The 16996-nt window shown below is 42.5% G+C and overlaps 1 protein-coding gene across 1 annotated transcript in view; it reads left to right on the top strand.

Annotated features, from left to right (window-relative positions):
• Positions 1–16996, top strand: part of LOC126477208 (high-affinity choline transporter 1) — a 361021-nt gene that overhangs the window by 250251 nt on the left and 93774 nt on the right. The window contains exon 6 of the mRNA XM_050103600.1: positions 12130–12278. Within this exon, the coding sequence (XP_049959557.1) occupies positions 12130–12278 (149 nt within the window). The remainder of the gene's footprint in view (positions 1–12129; positions 12279–16996) is intronic.

The following is a 16996-nucleotide window of genomic DNA, read 5'->3' as shown; positions in this document are numbered from 1 at the left end:
TACTCGAGTGTTTGGGATCCCAACCAGGTCGGATTAAACGAAGACATCGAAGTAGTTCAGAGGCGTGCTGCTACATTTGTTACCGATGGATTCGATCAGCACACAAGTATTATGGAGGAGGAGGAGGTGGAGGAGAAGGAGATTGGTGTTTAATGTCAACAGTGAGGTCATTAGGGATGGAAAACAAGCTCGGATTAAAGAAAGATGGAGAATGAAAGCGGCCTTGCCCTTTAGGAGGAACCACCCGGTATTTGCCTTAAGCGATAATGGAAAACCTGAATCAGGACAGCTGGACGCGGGTTTGAACCGTCGTCCTCCGGAATGCGAGTCCAGAATGCTAACTCCTGCGCTATCCCGCTCGATAGTATTATGAAATTGCGTAAGATAAGACTGGAGAAATTAGGGCTCGTATGAAGATTATAGATAGTCATTTTCCCTCAGTCTGTTTTCGAGACGAGCTGGAAAGTAAATGACCAATAGTGGTGCAAGGTACTAACCGCCATGGAGTACGATATAAGGATGTAGACATTGTGATATATAGAAGTTTTGGGCGATCCGGGAGCGTGCACGGATAGGCAAGTCGGCTAGGGCAACCAGTTGAGGGAAAATCTGGGTTCGAGTCCCGGTTCACCACAAATTTTCGTATCTCACTGCTGGATAATCTAATACTCCTGATGTCAAGGAATTTATATTCAGCGAATTAATTTAGATTATTTCCTACAGCTGTGGATCGTCTACAGCGTCTGTTGTTTCAGATATGCATGTAGGTAATATAAGTTGTCTGTATTAGCTATCCCTAGGTATTTCGCTGAATTTACAGCCTTTAGATTTGTGTGATTTTCCATGTAACCGAAATTTAACACGTTCCATTCAGAACTCTTGTGGATGCCCTCACACCTTTCAATTTGTGAATACTTCTTTTGCGCCGAATGGAGAGATTTTGATGCGATGACTGCTCGCTGCTCGGGGCACTCCGGGCTCCTGTGTGCCAGAACGGCACCAAGTTCTTGCTCAGCCACGGTGCTTCGGTCGCTAAAAGTAGTGGAGTGAAGGCATTTTTTGTGGTCTGAAACGCTTGTCGCACTCTGTTGACCAACTAAATGGTACACCTGTGTTTCTGAAGTTGGTCAATGGGAATGCAACTTTTACCACTGTTAGAATAAACTTCTTGTAATATCCTACATTTTCAAGACATGATTTATGTTCTTTTAGATTTGTAGGATGTGGTAGGGCCATAATGACTTCTAGGTGTTTTTGAGCATTCAACGGGAGTCTGAAAAAATTGCGACTACCATAGATTTCATTTTGGTGTGGCCTCTACTAGAACACGGGAGAGCTTTTCTAAGTTCTGTAGGTGTTCTTCAGTTGTTTTACCCTTGACGATGATATCATCAAGACCATTTATAGAAGAAGAAACATTCTTGATTATTTGCCATAGAAATCACTGGAAAAGGACAGGAGTGCTGGCGAAGCCCAAAACTAAACGTTTGAATTTAGAGAGACCATGTGGTGGGTCAACAACGAGAAGATTTTGTGATTATTCGTCAAATAGTAACCGCAGATTTGCATCTGCAAGATCGATCTTGGAGAAGAACTGTCCCACAGGCAATTTTGGTTATCATTCCTCACGTTTGGGAACAGGATACAAGCCAATTTCCGCTTTGCCGCCGAAAATAGGTATTTTTCCAGAAGGCTGTTTTATAATGACAGGCGGTGTCACCCAATCACTAGTTGAGACATGTTGGTAACATTCCGATCTGTAAGTCTGTCTAGTTCTGCTTTCGCTAGGTCCCGTATGGCCATAGGTACTAGGCGTGCTCTGAAAAAATGTGGACGAGGTTTTGCCTTCAACGTAATGTGTGCCTCGTGGTTCCGCGCGTTTCCAAGACCGCCAGAAAAGAATCTGGGAAATCAATGCAGAAATACCGTAGGTGTTAAAATGAAACTTTTTTGGCAACTTGATGAAACAAAAAACAGAGGAAGAGTCGAAGCTGAAAAATTCTGCTGTATTAGTAATGCAGACAACTAAAAATGTAACTTGTCATACTACATATTTATAAGTCAAACCCACCCTGAATTGACCTTTTACAGGGATACTATCTGAATACGTGGCGTTACCTGGGTATGTATTTATTCCACTCTTCTGTTAGCCCACCTTCTCCTTTCGCTTCTGTCCCTTTTCTTTCTCACCCTCTCTCTACCCATATCCTCCACTCATTCCCTTTGTCTCCCATTACGACAATGCGCCTTTCAAGTATTCCTCAAAGGTTTTCCATCTTATCTTTTCCTTATCTTCAAACCATTTTCATGTTGTGCAGAAATCTGCACTTACGCATTATCTTGTTGAAACGTTCGACTGTCGTCACCTAGATCCTCATACATTCTAATGCATTCTGTCTCTAGCATCTCGGCGTACATCTATAATTCATTCTGTTGTTCACACAAGCAATGTGTGATTTACATTTAGTGCAGAATGCTGCCCAGATCATAACGCTTCCACCACCAAATTTCTATTCATTCCTACCTGCTGCTCTGTTCTCAAATCGTGCCTGTCATACTGAAGTCCATCCACACCATCTAAATTAAATCTCTTCTCATCACTGAAAATCACTTTAGAACACCATCAAGTTATGATCAATGTTTTTCAACGAACTCCAATGTCTCCTGTTTATGTATGGATTGTTAGAGCACGTTTCAGCAGTTTTTCTTTGAATGTAAGATGTTTTCATTTGACAAAATTTGTCGTACAGGTCTAGCAGTTACTGCCAACTGTAAACGAGAAACAAGTTGAAAAGAATAAAGGTTTGTGGCCCTTGCTTTGCGCTGAAGTGGCCGTTTAGATGCCTCAGATAATTGTCTACTTTGCCCATATTTTCCAGTCTGTCCATATCGTGTTCCGAATCTAACGAAATTATAAATAGCTGTTGTCGAACGGTTCATTATTTTGGCAATTTGACTATTAGAGAGTCCCGTTTCCTTCTAAGCAACGACTTTTGCTTTTTCATCCCATGATGTCTGTTTTCCGAACAGCTATGTCAGAATCGTGCATTATGCACACAAAACGCACTGTCACTAATGGTGTCTGTTTCCTATCAGCAGGAAAGGCATGGACACTCACACTAACATCACACAGAGCCGTCTGCCTTTATAGTGAGTTCCACCCTCTACCACCTGAATCATTGATATCTTGTTGTATACTGCACTACTGACATCAAATGCGGTACTATTTGACTACATTTGTCAATATACTGAATCTCATATTGCTGCATATGCACTGTGCACAACTATTCCAACCAACAATGTAAATTTTTCCACAAATATCCCCGTCTTTATACTGATTTTCACCACCGTATATAAATACACACACTTTCGACATGATAACGAGTCTGTGACGACAGTATGAGAAAGAAGGAAACGAGAATGAAGTGTTTTTTTCTAAATTGTGATTCATTATTAAAATAAGTTCAGAGCACGCTTCGAAGAAGTTACAGAAATGAATGATAAGCTACACAACTTGCTATAACCCAAAATGCAAGTTGCTCTGGGAAAAGAAAGACAAACAGCGCTCTTCTTGGTCGCAGAGACATAACAGTGTCGTTGCTCTGTGCCCCGTTTACATTTGACCGATCGCATATATTTTCTCATGGTGAAGGTGTAACAAACAATAACAAACCATCTTGCTTGCATTGGACGAAATTGGTACGTTTTTCGTCCGAAGCGAGGACTATAGGATCGAACTTTCTCCAAAAATCACTCATCCTCTAATGGAGTACGTTTGCAATTGTACACACTGCATCACTTACCTTTCTTCTTAACCCTTCACCGTGTCACAAAACACAGCCGCGCGCAGAGACCGCGTGGTTTGAGGTACCATGTCACGGATTCCGCGACCCCTCCCGCCGGAGGTTCGAGTTCCCCCTTGGGCATGGGTGTGTGTGTTGGTCTTAGCATAAGTTAGTTTAAGTAGTGTTTAAGTCCCTTAGGAATTCACACACATTTGAACATTTTTTTGAACAAAACGCAGCTTCGTGAGGACCATCTGATCTCAGTAGTAGGACATTTTCGCACTATTAATGCTATTTTACAACTGCAAGAGCGTGCATTTGACTTCTGTACTAAGTCACGACTAACCCCACACTCGTGCTCGCTTTTGTGAGGGGGGACGTGTCAGCGAGTAGAAAGCGGCCACAGTGCCACGTTTCTCACAGTCAGAGACGATGATGATGATGTTTGGTTTGTGGGGCGCTCATCTGCGCGGTCATCAGCGCCCGTAAATAGTCCGAATTTTTACACAGTCCATTTTCTTTTCACAATCCAGTCACTCTCACAAATGATGATGATGCAATGATGAGGACAACACAGACACTCAGTCTGTGGGCAGAGAAAATCCCCAGCCCGGCCGGGAATCGAAACCCGGACCCCGTGATCCCATCAGGTGGGACTGATAGAGGAGATAGAGAAGGTCCAACGAAGAGCGGCGCATTTCGTCACGGGATCGTTTAGCTGGCGAGAGAGAGTTATGGAGACGCTAAACAAACTCCACTGGCAGACGTTACAAAAGAGACGTTGTGCATCACGGAGAGATTTGCTATTGAAATTTCGGGACAGCACTTTTCAGGAGGAGTCAGACAACATATTGCTTCACCCCACATATATCTCGCGTATTGACAACGGGGAGAAAATTCTAGAAATTAGAGCCAGTACAGAGACTTACCGACAGTCATACTTCCCACGCACTATTCGCGAGTGGAACTGGGTTGGAGGGATCAGATAGTGCTGCAGAAAGTATCCTCCACCACACACCATTAGGAGGCCTGCGGAGTATGATGTAGGTATAGATATAGATACTCGCGGAGCTATATCAGAAGGGAAAGAACCCGGTGTGGCTCTGACGCAGCAGCGGCGCCTTGATTTCTAATGTATACAACGTCCCAAAATTCGATTAGCACTCGATCTGTAACGCCTGGAGCGCCGCTCTGAAATTGAGCTACCAGAGCGGTGCGCAGCCGCTGACGCGAAGGCAAATACTGTCGTCGGCAGACACAGCAGTTTTCTTATCGAGCCACACAGATGAGCTTCTTAACAGCAGAAAAAGCCACGTATGTATGTTAGTTGTGAAAGGAAATTCTCATACTAATTATCCTAGGATATACAACACAACGACTTTTCGTAAATGATTACACAATGACATAATAATATTACAACACATATAAATGTTTTTGTGGACTGTTTTTGTGTAAGGATCTAGTAGGGTGGTGAATTTAAGGGGATGCCAACGCGATACGGCGCATGAAATTTAGCCAAACGACTTTCCGGCTTGACAAGTTAGAAGACAAGACGACGAATTTGTGACGCGTCTCCTTTGTGTCAGCAATCACTAGCTAGTCGTAACTCCGATAGAGCTGCGAAATATAAACAGAAAACGGGAAACGAATCGTTGCATACTGATTCAACTGGTGCAGTAGCGCTATAGAATTTTACTACTCAGATAACGTCTGCACCGATCAGAGAGTGCACATGCATTCGAACATAACTGTAAAGCATCACAACATTGCTCCCTACGAGTATTTAGTGTAACGGTCATTCACATTTTGTTTTGGTCTTCGATTCATATACGAGGACGGGTTTTTGCAGCTCTTCACGTTAATCTGCTGTCTGCAAGGCTCTCATCTCTACATCATTACTGCAACCTACATTTTATTGAACCAGCTATTATGTATTGTATTAGCCCCCCCCCCCCCCCCCCCGCTAACACAAAGACACATTTAGCTGTATTACCAAATTAACGACTCCTTGATTTAGCTATCCTCTTTCCATTGAAATTTACCCGTGTGCGGACTATATAAAGTGATTGAGAATGAAGTAAAATTTACTATCAATATATATTTTATTAAACCAGGCATATATTATGGTAAACAATAACAGCTAGTTTAAGAGTACAATGGACAAGGATCCTGGGTGGCAGAAGTGAGTCAAGTACTCTGGCCCTAAAAATGTGGATAACGCAATCTGAATTGATCTGACACTGAGCAGACTTTGAGTTGTCAAATCCACTGTGGTTTCTCTACATATGTGCAGCTGAGAGCAAGTGGCGATTGAGAGCTATGCGCCCTGATAGTGCCGGAGCGGCAGTAAGTTACCCTGTTTGCTTCTGCGGCAGTGTAACTTGAAGCTGGCGAGATGGGTGCGGCGGAGGTCCGACGTGAGGCGGCACCTGTGAATCGATCATTGCCACGAAAGAAATGCAAAAATCTCACGGTCTAGCGATCAGGCAGGCGGATTGCAATTTACTCTCTACCAGAGTCCTGAAATCACGGTAGATTTCAGTGTGTGACATACCCGTTCGCTGGTCACACCAATGACCAATTTGGCTCACTTATACAACAGAGTGCACAAGGATACCAAAAGTCAAGACGGGTAAACCAAGGACGAATAAGTGTGCCCTCGGCAAACGAGTAGTCCGAGACATTTGAAGTCACACTGTTGGTGCAGTAAGAACTTCACCATAGGCTCCCAATTCTAAACTACTCGCAAGTGAAGTCAGGCTCAGGATAGGTCCCAAGCACCCACCACACATGCCAGACCTTCGACCACAAGACCTCTTGCCAGATCAAAAGTCCAGCACCCAAGTGCAGCCCACCTGTTCCGAAAAGAAATCCGTTCTCCCGCAAAGTGCATGACGCCACCTTCACGCTGTTCTCCAAAGCTCTTTTAGATTCTGAGTCCCCTATCTCTTCTAAATTCTAAATTGACTCCTATTTCCTTTTCTATCACATCATACAAATCTTCCTTCTCATACATGCTTTGAATGTATTCTTTCCACCTATCTGCTCTCTCCTCTACATTTAGCAGTGGAATTCCCATTGTACTCTTAATGTTACCACACTTGTTTTTAATGTCACCGAAGGTTGTTTTGACTTTCCTGTATGCTGAGTCTGTCCTTCGATTTCTTCACATTTTTCCTGCAGCCATTTCGTCTTAGCTTCCCTGCACTTCCTATGTATTTCATTCCTCAGCGACTTGTATTTCTGTATTCCTGATTTTCCCGGAACATGTTTGTACTTCCTCCTTTCATCAATCAACTGAAGTATTTCTTCTGTTACCCATGGTTTCTTCGCAGCTACCTCCTTTGTACCTACGTTTCCCTTCCCAACTTCTGTGGTGGCCCTTTTTAGAGATGTCCATTCCTCTTCAACTGTACTGCCTACTGCGGTATTCCTTATTGCTGTATCTATAACGTTAGAGAACTTCAAACGTATCTCGTCATTCCTTAGTACTTTCGTATCCCACTTCTTTGCGTATTGATTCTTCCTGACTAATGTCTTAAACTTCAGCCTACTCTTCATCACTACTACATTGTGATCTGAGTCTATATCTGCACCTGGGTACGCCTTACAATCCAGTATCTGATTTTGGAATCTCTGTCTAACCATGATGTAATCAGACTGAAATCTTCCCGTATCACCCGGCCTTTTCCAAATATACCTCCTTCTCTTGTGATTCTTGAACAGAATATTCGTTATTACTAACAGATACTTGTTACAGAACTCAGTTAGTCTTTCTCATTTCTTGTCCCAAACCCATATTCTCCTGCAAGCTCTTCTTCTACTCCTTCCCCTACAACTGCATTCCAGTCTCCCATGACTATTAGATTTTCATCTCCTTTTACGTACTGCATTACCGTTTCAATATCCTGATATATTTTCTCAGTCTCTTCATGTTCAGCTTGCGACGTCGCCAATTACACCTGAACTATCGTTGTTGGTTAGCTGTCGATTCGAATAAGAACAACCCTATCACTGAAATGTTCACAGTAAGACAGTCTCTGCCCAAGCTTCCGATTCATAACGAATCCTGCTCCTGTTATACCGTTTTCTGCTGCTGTTGATATTAGCCTGTACTCATCTGACCAGAAGTCCTTATCTTCTTTCCATTTCACTTCACTACCCCTACTATATCTAGATTAATCCTTTGTATTTCCCTTTTCAGATTTTCTAGTTTCGCTAGTACGTTCAACCTTATGATATTCCAAGCACCGATTCGTAGAACGTTATCCTTTCGTTGATTATTCAATCTTTTTCTTGTGGTAACCTCCCCCTTGGCAGTATCCTCCCGGAGATCCGAATGGGGAACTATTCCAGAATCTTTTACCAATGGAAAGATCATCAAGATCCTGTGGATACACGTTACGTGTCTTTAATGCAGTGGTTTCCATTGCCTTCTGCATCTCATGTCGATGATCATTGCTGATTCTTCCGCCCTTAGGGGCATTTTCCCACCCCTAGGACAGGAGAGTGCCCTGAAACTCTGTCCGCTCCTCCGCCCTCTTTGACAAGGCCGTTGGCAGAACGAGGGAGACTTCTTATGTCGGAAGTCTTCGGCCGCCAATGCTCATTATTAATCAAAATTCAACCAGTGGCGGGATTCGAACCCGGGATCGGGGAAGTTTTGATTATTAATCAAAGACGCTACCCCTTTTTTATATATATTTTAATTTTGTAGTTAACTGTTTAATAACATGAGGAATAAAAGAAAATGAAAAAGAATTTTGGTAGGAGTGGCAATCGAACCGGAGCCAACAGTTCCCCAGCTGGTCATCACTAGCCCACGGGTGCCCATAAAGTGCAAACAAACCTTCACCTTATACGCAAACCAGAAGTGAAGGTCACCCGAAGCTGATGGGACTTCATAGCACATAGAAAAGAATATTCCATAGTATTGCATCACGGTTGTTTTCTTTACAGTCATTTAGATAAAGCAGTGAGCTGAAGAACAGAGTAAAATTCTCCAATTTGTTCAAAGAAAACAAAATTTATGACGTCCTTAGCTTGGTCAGATCACCGACCGCCGCCTTTTCGGTGGAAAGAGTCAGGCCTGTGCGTTAAATGATTTTTCCAAAAACACTGGAACCTTGTCTATTTTGATTTCAACAATAGTTTCCGATTCCGGAGTCCTAACTGCTGCGCTACATCGTTCGAGCTGTTTATTTCAGAAGAGGATGAAGGTAGAGCTAGCAGATGATGTGAAACCTAATCGCACCGTACACAACTTAGACAACCCAGGAAAGGTCACGCTAATACCGAGTAACACAGCGTCAAATCTTAGTATTGGCCTGAATCTGACTGGGAAGGGAGCCCAAAAGATGGTCACGTATACATTATCCAAAAGAAGCCTATCATTGCCGATTAGATTCCCTAGAGTAAACAGGTTTCGGAGGTTTTGGTTTCTACGACTCACCCACTCTTCCAAGTGATCAAGAACGTTTTCTGTGAGATGGGGCGATTCAGCGAGACACTCGTGGTACAACAGGGTGGCTGACTGTTCCTCGAATGTTCTCATTAATATCCAGGTTTATCGTCATTTTTATGTTTTCTGTGTTTCCTTAGTTGCATGTACAGGGGGTTCGGAAATTCCAGTTACAAACTTCTAGGAGGTGTAGAAGGTAGTGAATACATAGTATTCTGAATAGGAACCCAAGACCTGAAACGTACCGTTTCCGTTCTACAGAAAGTGCAGCTACCACATCTCACACCGTGTCTACTGCCGGAGTACATATAAGTTAATAATGAACGAAGATGTTCGTCTTGGTCACAGTCAGACTGGAAAGATGAATACGCTGGCACTGCTGAGTCTATCAGCTAGAACAGTAATAGAAATCAGTTGGTTACTAAAATAAATACGAAGTGCTGATTTGTCAAGTCGAAATGGCTGCAGGGAAAAAGAGTAGATATCGAAAGAGAAATGGGACTCGGCAGGACTGATTCAGAGTATTGAAAGGACGAAACTACCTTCGGTGAAATTAAGGGCAAAGGCGTCAGCGTAAACAACGCAATGGAAATGCCACTGATAAAATTACAGGAGAGAGCAGGTAGGTGGAAAGAGTCTCTATGAAGAGAAAGACTTGTCAGATGACTTGATAAAAGAGGAAACAGAAGTCGGTGGGAAGAGATAGGGGATCCAGTATTAGAGTCAATTCAAAAGTGCTTTGGATGACTTAGAATCAAATAAGGCAGAAGGAATGGATAACATTGGGGGGAGAGGCAAACAAACGGCTACTGAAATTGGTACATAGAGTCTATGACACTGGAGACATATCTAAGGAAATTCTGAAGAATATCATCCTCACAATCCTGAAGATAGAAGGGGCAGGTAAGTACGAGAACTATCCCACAATTAGCTTAATTACTCATGGATGGAAGTTTCTGAGAAGCATAATATACAGACGAACTGGAAAAAGTTAAGGATCTGATAGGTGACGATGAGTTTGGCGTTCGAAAAGGTAAAGGCATGAGAAACACAGTAATGACGCTGGGATTGATAATGAAAACAAGACTTAAGAAAAATCAAGACATGTTTATAGGATTTGTCGATGTGGAATGTCGTGGGCGCAATGTAGAATGGTGTGAGATGTTTGAAATTTTGAGAAAAATGGGAGTAAGCTATAGAGAACAAATATACAATATCTACAAAAACTAAGAGGAAAAAAGTAAGGATGGAAGACCACGAACGAAGTACTCGGCTTATAAAGGGTGTAAGACAGGGAATGCTTTCTTGCGCACCACTATTCAATATGTACGTCGAAGAAGCACTGTCGGAATAAACAAAAGATTCAGTGTGGGATTAAAAATCAGGGTGAAAGGATGTCTATGATTAGATTCGTTCATGAATTGCCATCCTCAGTGAAAGTGAAGAGGGATTATTAAAATAGAACTAAACCAAATAGAACTTTGTCCGAACAGGCCTCGAAAGGCCCAACGGTAGCGACGACCACCGTGTCATCCTTAGCCGATCGGCATCACTGGATGGGGGTGTGGAGGGGCATGTTGTCAGGACAGCGCTCTCCTGCCCGTTGTCAGTTACCGTGTCTGGAGCCGGTACTTCTCGGTCAGGTAGCTCCACAATTGGGATCACAAGGGATGAGTGCACCCTACTTGCCAACACCACTCGGCAGGCCGGGACGGTCACCCATCCAAATGCTAGCCAAGCCCGACAGTATTTAACTTCTGTGATTTGACGATAACTAGTGTTACTACGGCGGCAAGGCCGTTGATGAAGAAGAATTACGAGACCTATTGAATGGAACAAACAGTCCAGTGAGTAACGGACGGAGATTAAACGAAAGGAAGACGAAAGTAATAAGGAGTTACCAAAATGACATGACATGAAAGTTGGTGACCAAGTAGTAGACGAAGTGAAGGAGTTCTGCTCTGGTGGAAGCAAAGTATCGGATCACAAGCGGAGCAAGGAGGACATAAAAAGCCGACTAGTCTACTAGCAATCTAATATCAAACATAGGCCTTAATTTGAGGCAGAAATTTCTAAAACTGTACTTCTGGAGCACAGTATGTGATTCGTGGACTGTGGGGAAACCAGAAAAGAAGAGAATCGAAGCCTTGGAGATGTGATACTATAAAATAATGTTGTAAATTAGGTGAAGGATAAGCTAAAGAGCGAGGAGGTTCTCTGTACAATAGGCGAGGAAGCGGAATATATGGAAGAAACTGACAGGATTGTGGGGCGGGGTGAAAGGACATGCATTAAGCCATCAGCGAATAACCTCCACGGTGTTAAAGGGAGCTGTAGAGGATAAAAAATGTAGCGGAAGGGAGAGACTGGAATACATCCAGCAAGTAATGGAGGTGTTGGGTGCAAGTGCTACTCGGAGATGACAAGGTTCGCACACGGGCACAAGAGGGGAATTCGTGGCGGGTTGCCCCAAACCAGTGAGTACACTAATGGAGTGATGAAAAAACTTGGCTCATGTTCTCCTTTTGTAAGATAGTTTGCTATAGACAGTATCCTTGTTTAAGTTTTTTCGACTTTTTTTCGGTATCGAGGAAATTCGTCTGCTTGTGGAGGCTTGTTGTTGAGGTTGCCTGTGACTAAGTTAGAGCTCCCAGGAATTATTATGCACTACATTAAAGCGGTTGGAGCATCAATAATCTAGTCAATATTCCCTACGAGTTCCTGGGAATGTTTTCAAAACAGCAGAAGTCTGCAAACATCCCGATGCATCTCATTTCCCCTTATTCTCATTCGTTCCCTTTTGAATTCGAGAGGCACAATTTACTTCGACTTCCACGTAGTAAAACGACATATTAAATAACAAGACACCTTTTCCGTTGACAGGAGCTACGCTTAGCGTCATCATCGACATGGACCACCGCACCAGCGTCATCCTGAGCTCCTGCATCGCCGTCTTCTACACGCTCTTCGGGGGCCTCTACAGTGTCGCCTACACAGACGTCATACAGCTCTTCTGCATCTTCATCGGCCTTGTAAGTACTGTTTTAAGGTTTCGCCGCGAATTACAATGACCTTAAAACAAGAGCAAGTAATTTCTGGCCAGCGGAAATGTAGAAACACTATATTACAGAGTTATTCATTTCTATCTCTGGTCTTTCGGATCTAAAATACACACAGAAAATAAACATATATTAGTGGATAGATCATCTCCGCAAGTAATTATCTCACATTACAGGAAATCAGTATGGACAACTTTTGTGAAGCGACAGACGGCAATACGCGCCGGCAATTACTTGCAATCATTTCATTGGGTTTCCTATTTGCAGACGCGAACTAATTCGACGAGGCAATGTGAAGCGGGTGATTTGCCTGCATGTTGTGATACACCTGTCCTCTAGTGCACATGCGACATGGTGCGATTAAGAATCAGAACTGAGGACATGCTCTATTCGCAGATATGTGTCATTTTACTGTACGTCTTTTGGTTTTCGCTCAGCCGTCTTCTGAAACCCAGGAGGCACTTAAATAACATTCTATAGCTGCGCTGAAGGATTTGCAATTTGCCACATTCTCTTAAGAATGATTGTAGTGTGAGCTGTTGTAGAACATCTTAGACACATTAGTAGGAGTGAAATAAAACCTGTCTGTGCTCCTGTACTCTGTAACCAATCTGACAGGAACCTCATGGTTCAAAGAGCAGCAACAGCACAAGAAGCTTTCTGCTGTAGATGAATGTCCACGTTGAACCCATGACCTCTCCAAGTTTCTGAAATAATTGAAGAGTGGCTGAAGTCGTGAACAATCGGTCACTCTGTAAAGTTTTTTAATTGAATATTTTAAAATCGCTTCCTATTAGTGTTACTCCTTATCGATTCTTGACTGGAAATACCTACCTTACTGCAATACGCGCCGGCAATTACTTGCAGTCATTTCATTGGGTTTCCTATCTGCAGACGCGAACTAATTCGACGAGGCAATGTGGAGCACCGCCGTATTTTGTTTTTCTGTCCTTTCTCGTACCAATATTAATAAATAATTCTTGTCCATTACGAACGTTTTAGGACACTACAACTTTTAAAACTGAAGGTAATTTGTAATGAATTAGCTACAACCACTCCTTTTTACAGTCGTTATTTATACATGTCGAAATTTCAAGATATCCGCCTTCCCATTTTTAGATGTATGCATTTATTTACGTGCGGTGAATATTGTTTCTTTACTAACGGCGTTGCAGAGTTCCGTAACGGAAGATTTTAAGACAGTTATTGTAAAACGTCATAAGTAAGAAGACAATGTTCACGACGCATAAAAAATGTAAACTTCTGAAGATGGGTTGAATATAAATTGAATGCAGTTCTCAAAGAAGAGCGTTTTGAAGTATAATTTATTGGTGCGGCATGTCGAGAAAGGTGTGCATACATATCACTGCGTTACCCCATAAACATTAACGTTGCGGAAGCTATAGTTATGATTTTGTTTGTGCCCTAGGAGCGCTGCAGTCGCGTATGTGACCAGGCGGACAGCGAGCTTCCGGAAGTATGTCAGCCAGGCCCGTAGGTCATCGAAATTTGCCCATGGCTGAGATATACCGTCCCCAAGGTTATTCGGTTTCCTCAGGTGTGGAGTCGAGACGAAGGCTTGGATCAGACGTTTCGCCAATTTTGTGACGATATCCGCCATAGGCACATCAATCGACGCTAGGTAGTGGAGGATTGTAGGATTTCCGTGATGAGCTACACACAATAGGCTCTGGCTCGGAAAGCGTAAGTATGTGGAGTGCAATTGTGGATTTTTTTTGGCAGGGAAAAATTCTGAATCTCTATACAAGCGCTGCGCTGAACGTAGCTGGATCACAGATCAGATAGTGACAAAGACAATATTGAGACAGCGTTAAGATAGCTGCGCCGGTTTGTTTTGGGTTCTCTAGAGTTGTCGCATTGCAGCGCAGGGATTATAATGTGTAGAAGAACTGCAGATGCCTACATGAAAAAAGTAATTTCATTTTTTCGGGGAGGTAAATAAGACTTAATGAATACTCCTTGACTGCTAGAGTATTTGGGATCCTCATGGGAACTGGTATAGAAAGCATTTAAAAACCGGCTGTTAAAGCTGTAATCGGCTAGTTCGCCCAGTATGCTAATATAACGATGGTTCCCCGAAAACATTTGTTTTATAGACGCAGCTCTATTTGCAGTACGCTAATGCGTAAAAATCAGTATTTGAGACAAATCGTAAAACGATTCTACTGCCTCCATTGGATATTTCGTGTGAGGATCACAATATTAAGGTAAGGGAGATCTAAATACATCCTGGGTGCTATCTTAAAGGGAGTGGATAACAGCGGTAGAAGCTTTGAACTGTGGCCTGCAAACTAAATACGAGGGCGCTCTAAAAAGCAACGCCTGTGTGTTTTTACTGTGAAAATCTCAAAGCTTTTTAAACAAAACAAACTTTTTTAATTCATCATGTCTACATATTTATTTCTCACTCTGGTCATCCTGGCAACGAATATATTTCCGTCAACGAGAGACCAGTTTGTTGACACCGTCACTATTGAATGTTAGACTCTGTTGATGGAGCCACAATCTCACCTCTGCTTGCACCGCTTCATCACTTATCAGAGTGAAGTCCTCGAACGACTGATAGGTCGCAGGTTCGAATCCTGCCTCGGGAATGGATGTGTGTGATGTCCTTAGGTTAGTTAGGTTTAAGTAGTTCTAAGTTCTAGGGGACTGATGACCACAGATGTTAAGTCCCATAGTGCTCAGAGCCATTTGAACCATTTGAAGTCCTCGAACCTGACCTTTAAGTGTTGGAAACAGATGAAGAGCGGATGGGACCAAGCTGGGACCGTATGGAGGATGATCGATGACAGTGAATACAGGGTATCGGATTGTTGCAGATGTTGCTGCGCTCACGTGTGATCCGGCGTTGTCATGCTGAAGGATAGGGTGCTCCGTGTTTGGACGAACTCTTCGAATTCGAAACTTTATTACAGCACACTATTTATCACGCACCAGCATAGTTACGTTACTCACGGCCATCTTACACGTTAGAGATGCTATGTACACAGAGAGTGTGACCAATGTTATTTAGACCATAGATAATATGAACAGATGGCCGCCATTTTTTTTGCCCGAATTCTTGAAGATAATACTGTCTCCTATTGACTATCGCAAGACGGATCTGACACTCAACTTATAGCAGAAATTCTAACTTGTTATTTAGTATACAGCTGCTTCACATTTAACGTGGAGTAAATTCAAATGTGACATGCTACAGTGTATTAGCGATTTATTCCAACGTCCCGGGAAAAACTGATATCTATCAGGAGGAAAAGAGTTTCACTTGTATTATTTCAGACGCTCTGAAGCGATTTCAGAGTTTCTTGCTTGAATATTCGTTGTTGTTAGCAGCCTCTAAGTTTAATAAATCTTAGATGAGATTTTTGCGGATCTGGGAACTGTTACTTACCCCGTAAATTTCCAGAAGACATACTAATGTAATGATAATTAGAAACGCAAAAGAATGAAAGCCTGGTAAAGCAATGTCACTGCAACTGATTTTCGAAGAAGGAATTTCTGTTACGGATACTCGCATTTTCATGCGTAAGTAATTAAACATAAAATGCCAGAATGAGGTTTTCAATCTGCAGCGGAGCGTGCGCTGATATGAAACTTCCTGGCAGATTAAAATTGTGTGCCGGACCGAGATTCGAACTCAGGACCTTTGCCTCTCGCGGACAGCGTGAATCGAGTAACCGGCACCATTATTTACGTTCTTAAATGCTACTGAGTGAGATACGAGAGGTATGCGGAATGACTTGTGGATACTAATGCTCAGAAGTTTTCGAAGTTGATGTTTTTCTTGCAAAGGCAATAAATCTGTGAACGTTATACGCAACAGACTGAAACAGTTTTCCAAAAACCTTCAAAACAATAATCCATCTTCAGAAATCACTGCGAACATACGAACAGAGAGACACTTGAGGCAAAAAGATAGCGTCGCAGCTCATCAGCTAATCACGTTCAATTTCATCTGTGAACATTCTCTCTCTGTATATATAGACTCCATTACACGCTACAATTTGGCAACCCATAGCGGCAGAACGCTGCAAATATGAGACATGAAGAATGAAGATGAAGAATGTTAACAACGTCCGTTTTATTTAAAAAGCCTTAACAGTTCTCATTTAAGAAACTTCAGATGCATTACTTTTCAGTCCGCCTGCGTTGGAAATTAAATCTGTATACATCCGTAACTACAAAGACGATCCTTTTTGTCCTTGTTTTTCTTTTACTGGTTTTCTGATGGCCGTACACCCAAATCAGTCATTCTTCCTTACCCGATTTTCGTAATGTCATGAATTACTTAGTTTAAACGGCCAGTGAAGTGACGGACAAAAAATAGTACTAGGTGTCGCACGCCAATCTAACAATGGAGTAGGACATGTGGACTGACGTTTCTTTCGCAGTAGGAATTGTTTTGTGAATGCAGCAGGGCAAATAAACGTGGCAGTTGTTAGCAAATCTGGAACAAATAGGTATCTCGATATCTGTTAGTATATTAGCTTAGTGAATATGCGTGCCATGCGATACGCCACCCAGGACCATGCATGTAATTACAGTATATACATAGATAAAAGTGGACAATGTAATTTGACTTTATAAATGACTGTATATCGTTTCACCCTCTTGAATTTTGTCATGCATTATTTATTTACGACATGTTCTACTCCTCCAGAATATCT

Source organism: Schistocerca serialis, chromosome 1 (assembly GCF_023864345.2).
Source record: "Schistocerca serialis cubense isolate TAMUIC-IGC-003099 chromosome 1, iqSchSeri2.2, whole genome shotgun sequence".
NCBI lineage: Eukaryota > Metazoa > Arthropoda > Insecta > Orthoptera > Acrididae > Schistocerca > Schistocerca serialis.
Note: the sequence above shows the minus strand (reverse complement) of the source record. Positions and strands in the feature narration are given on the sequence as shown.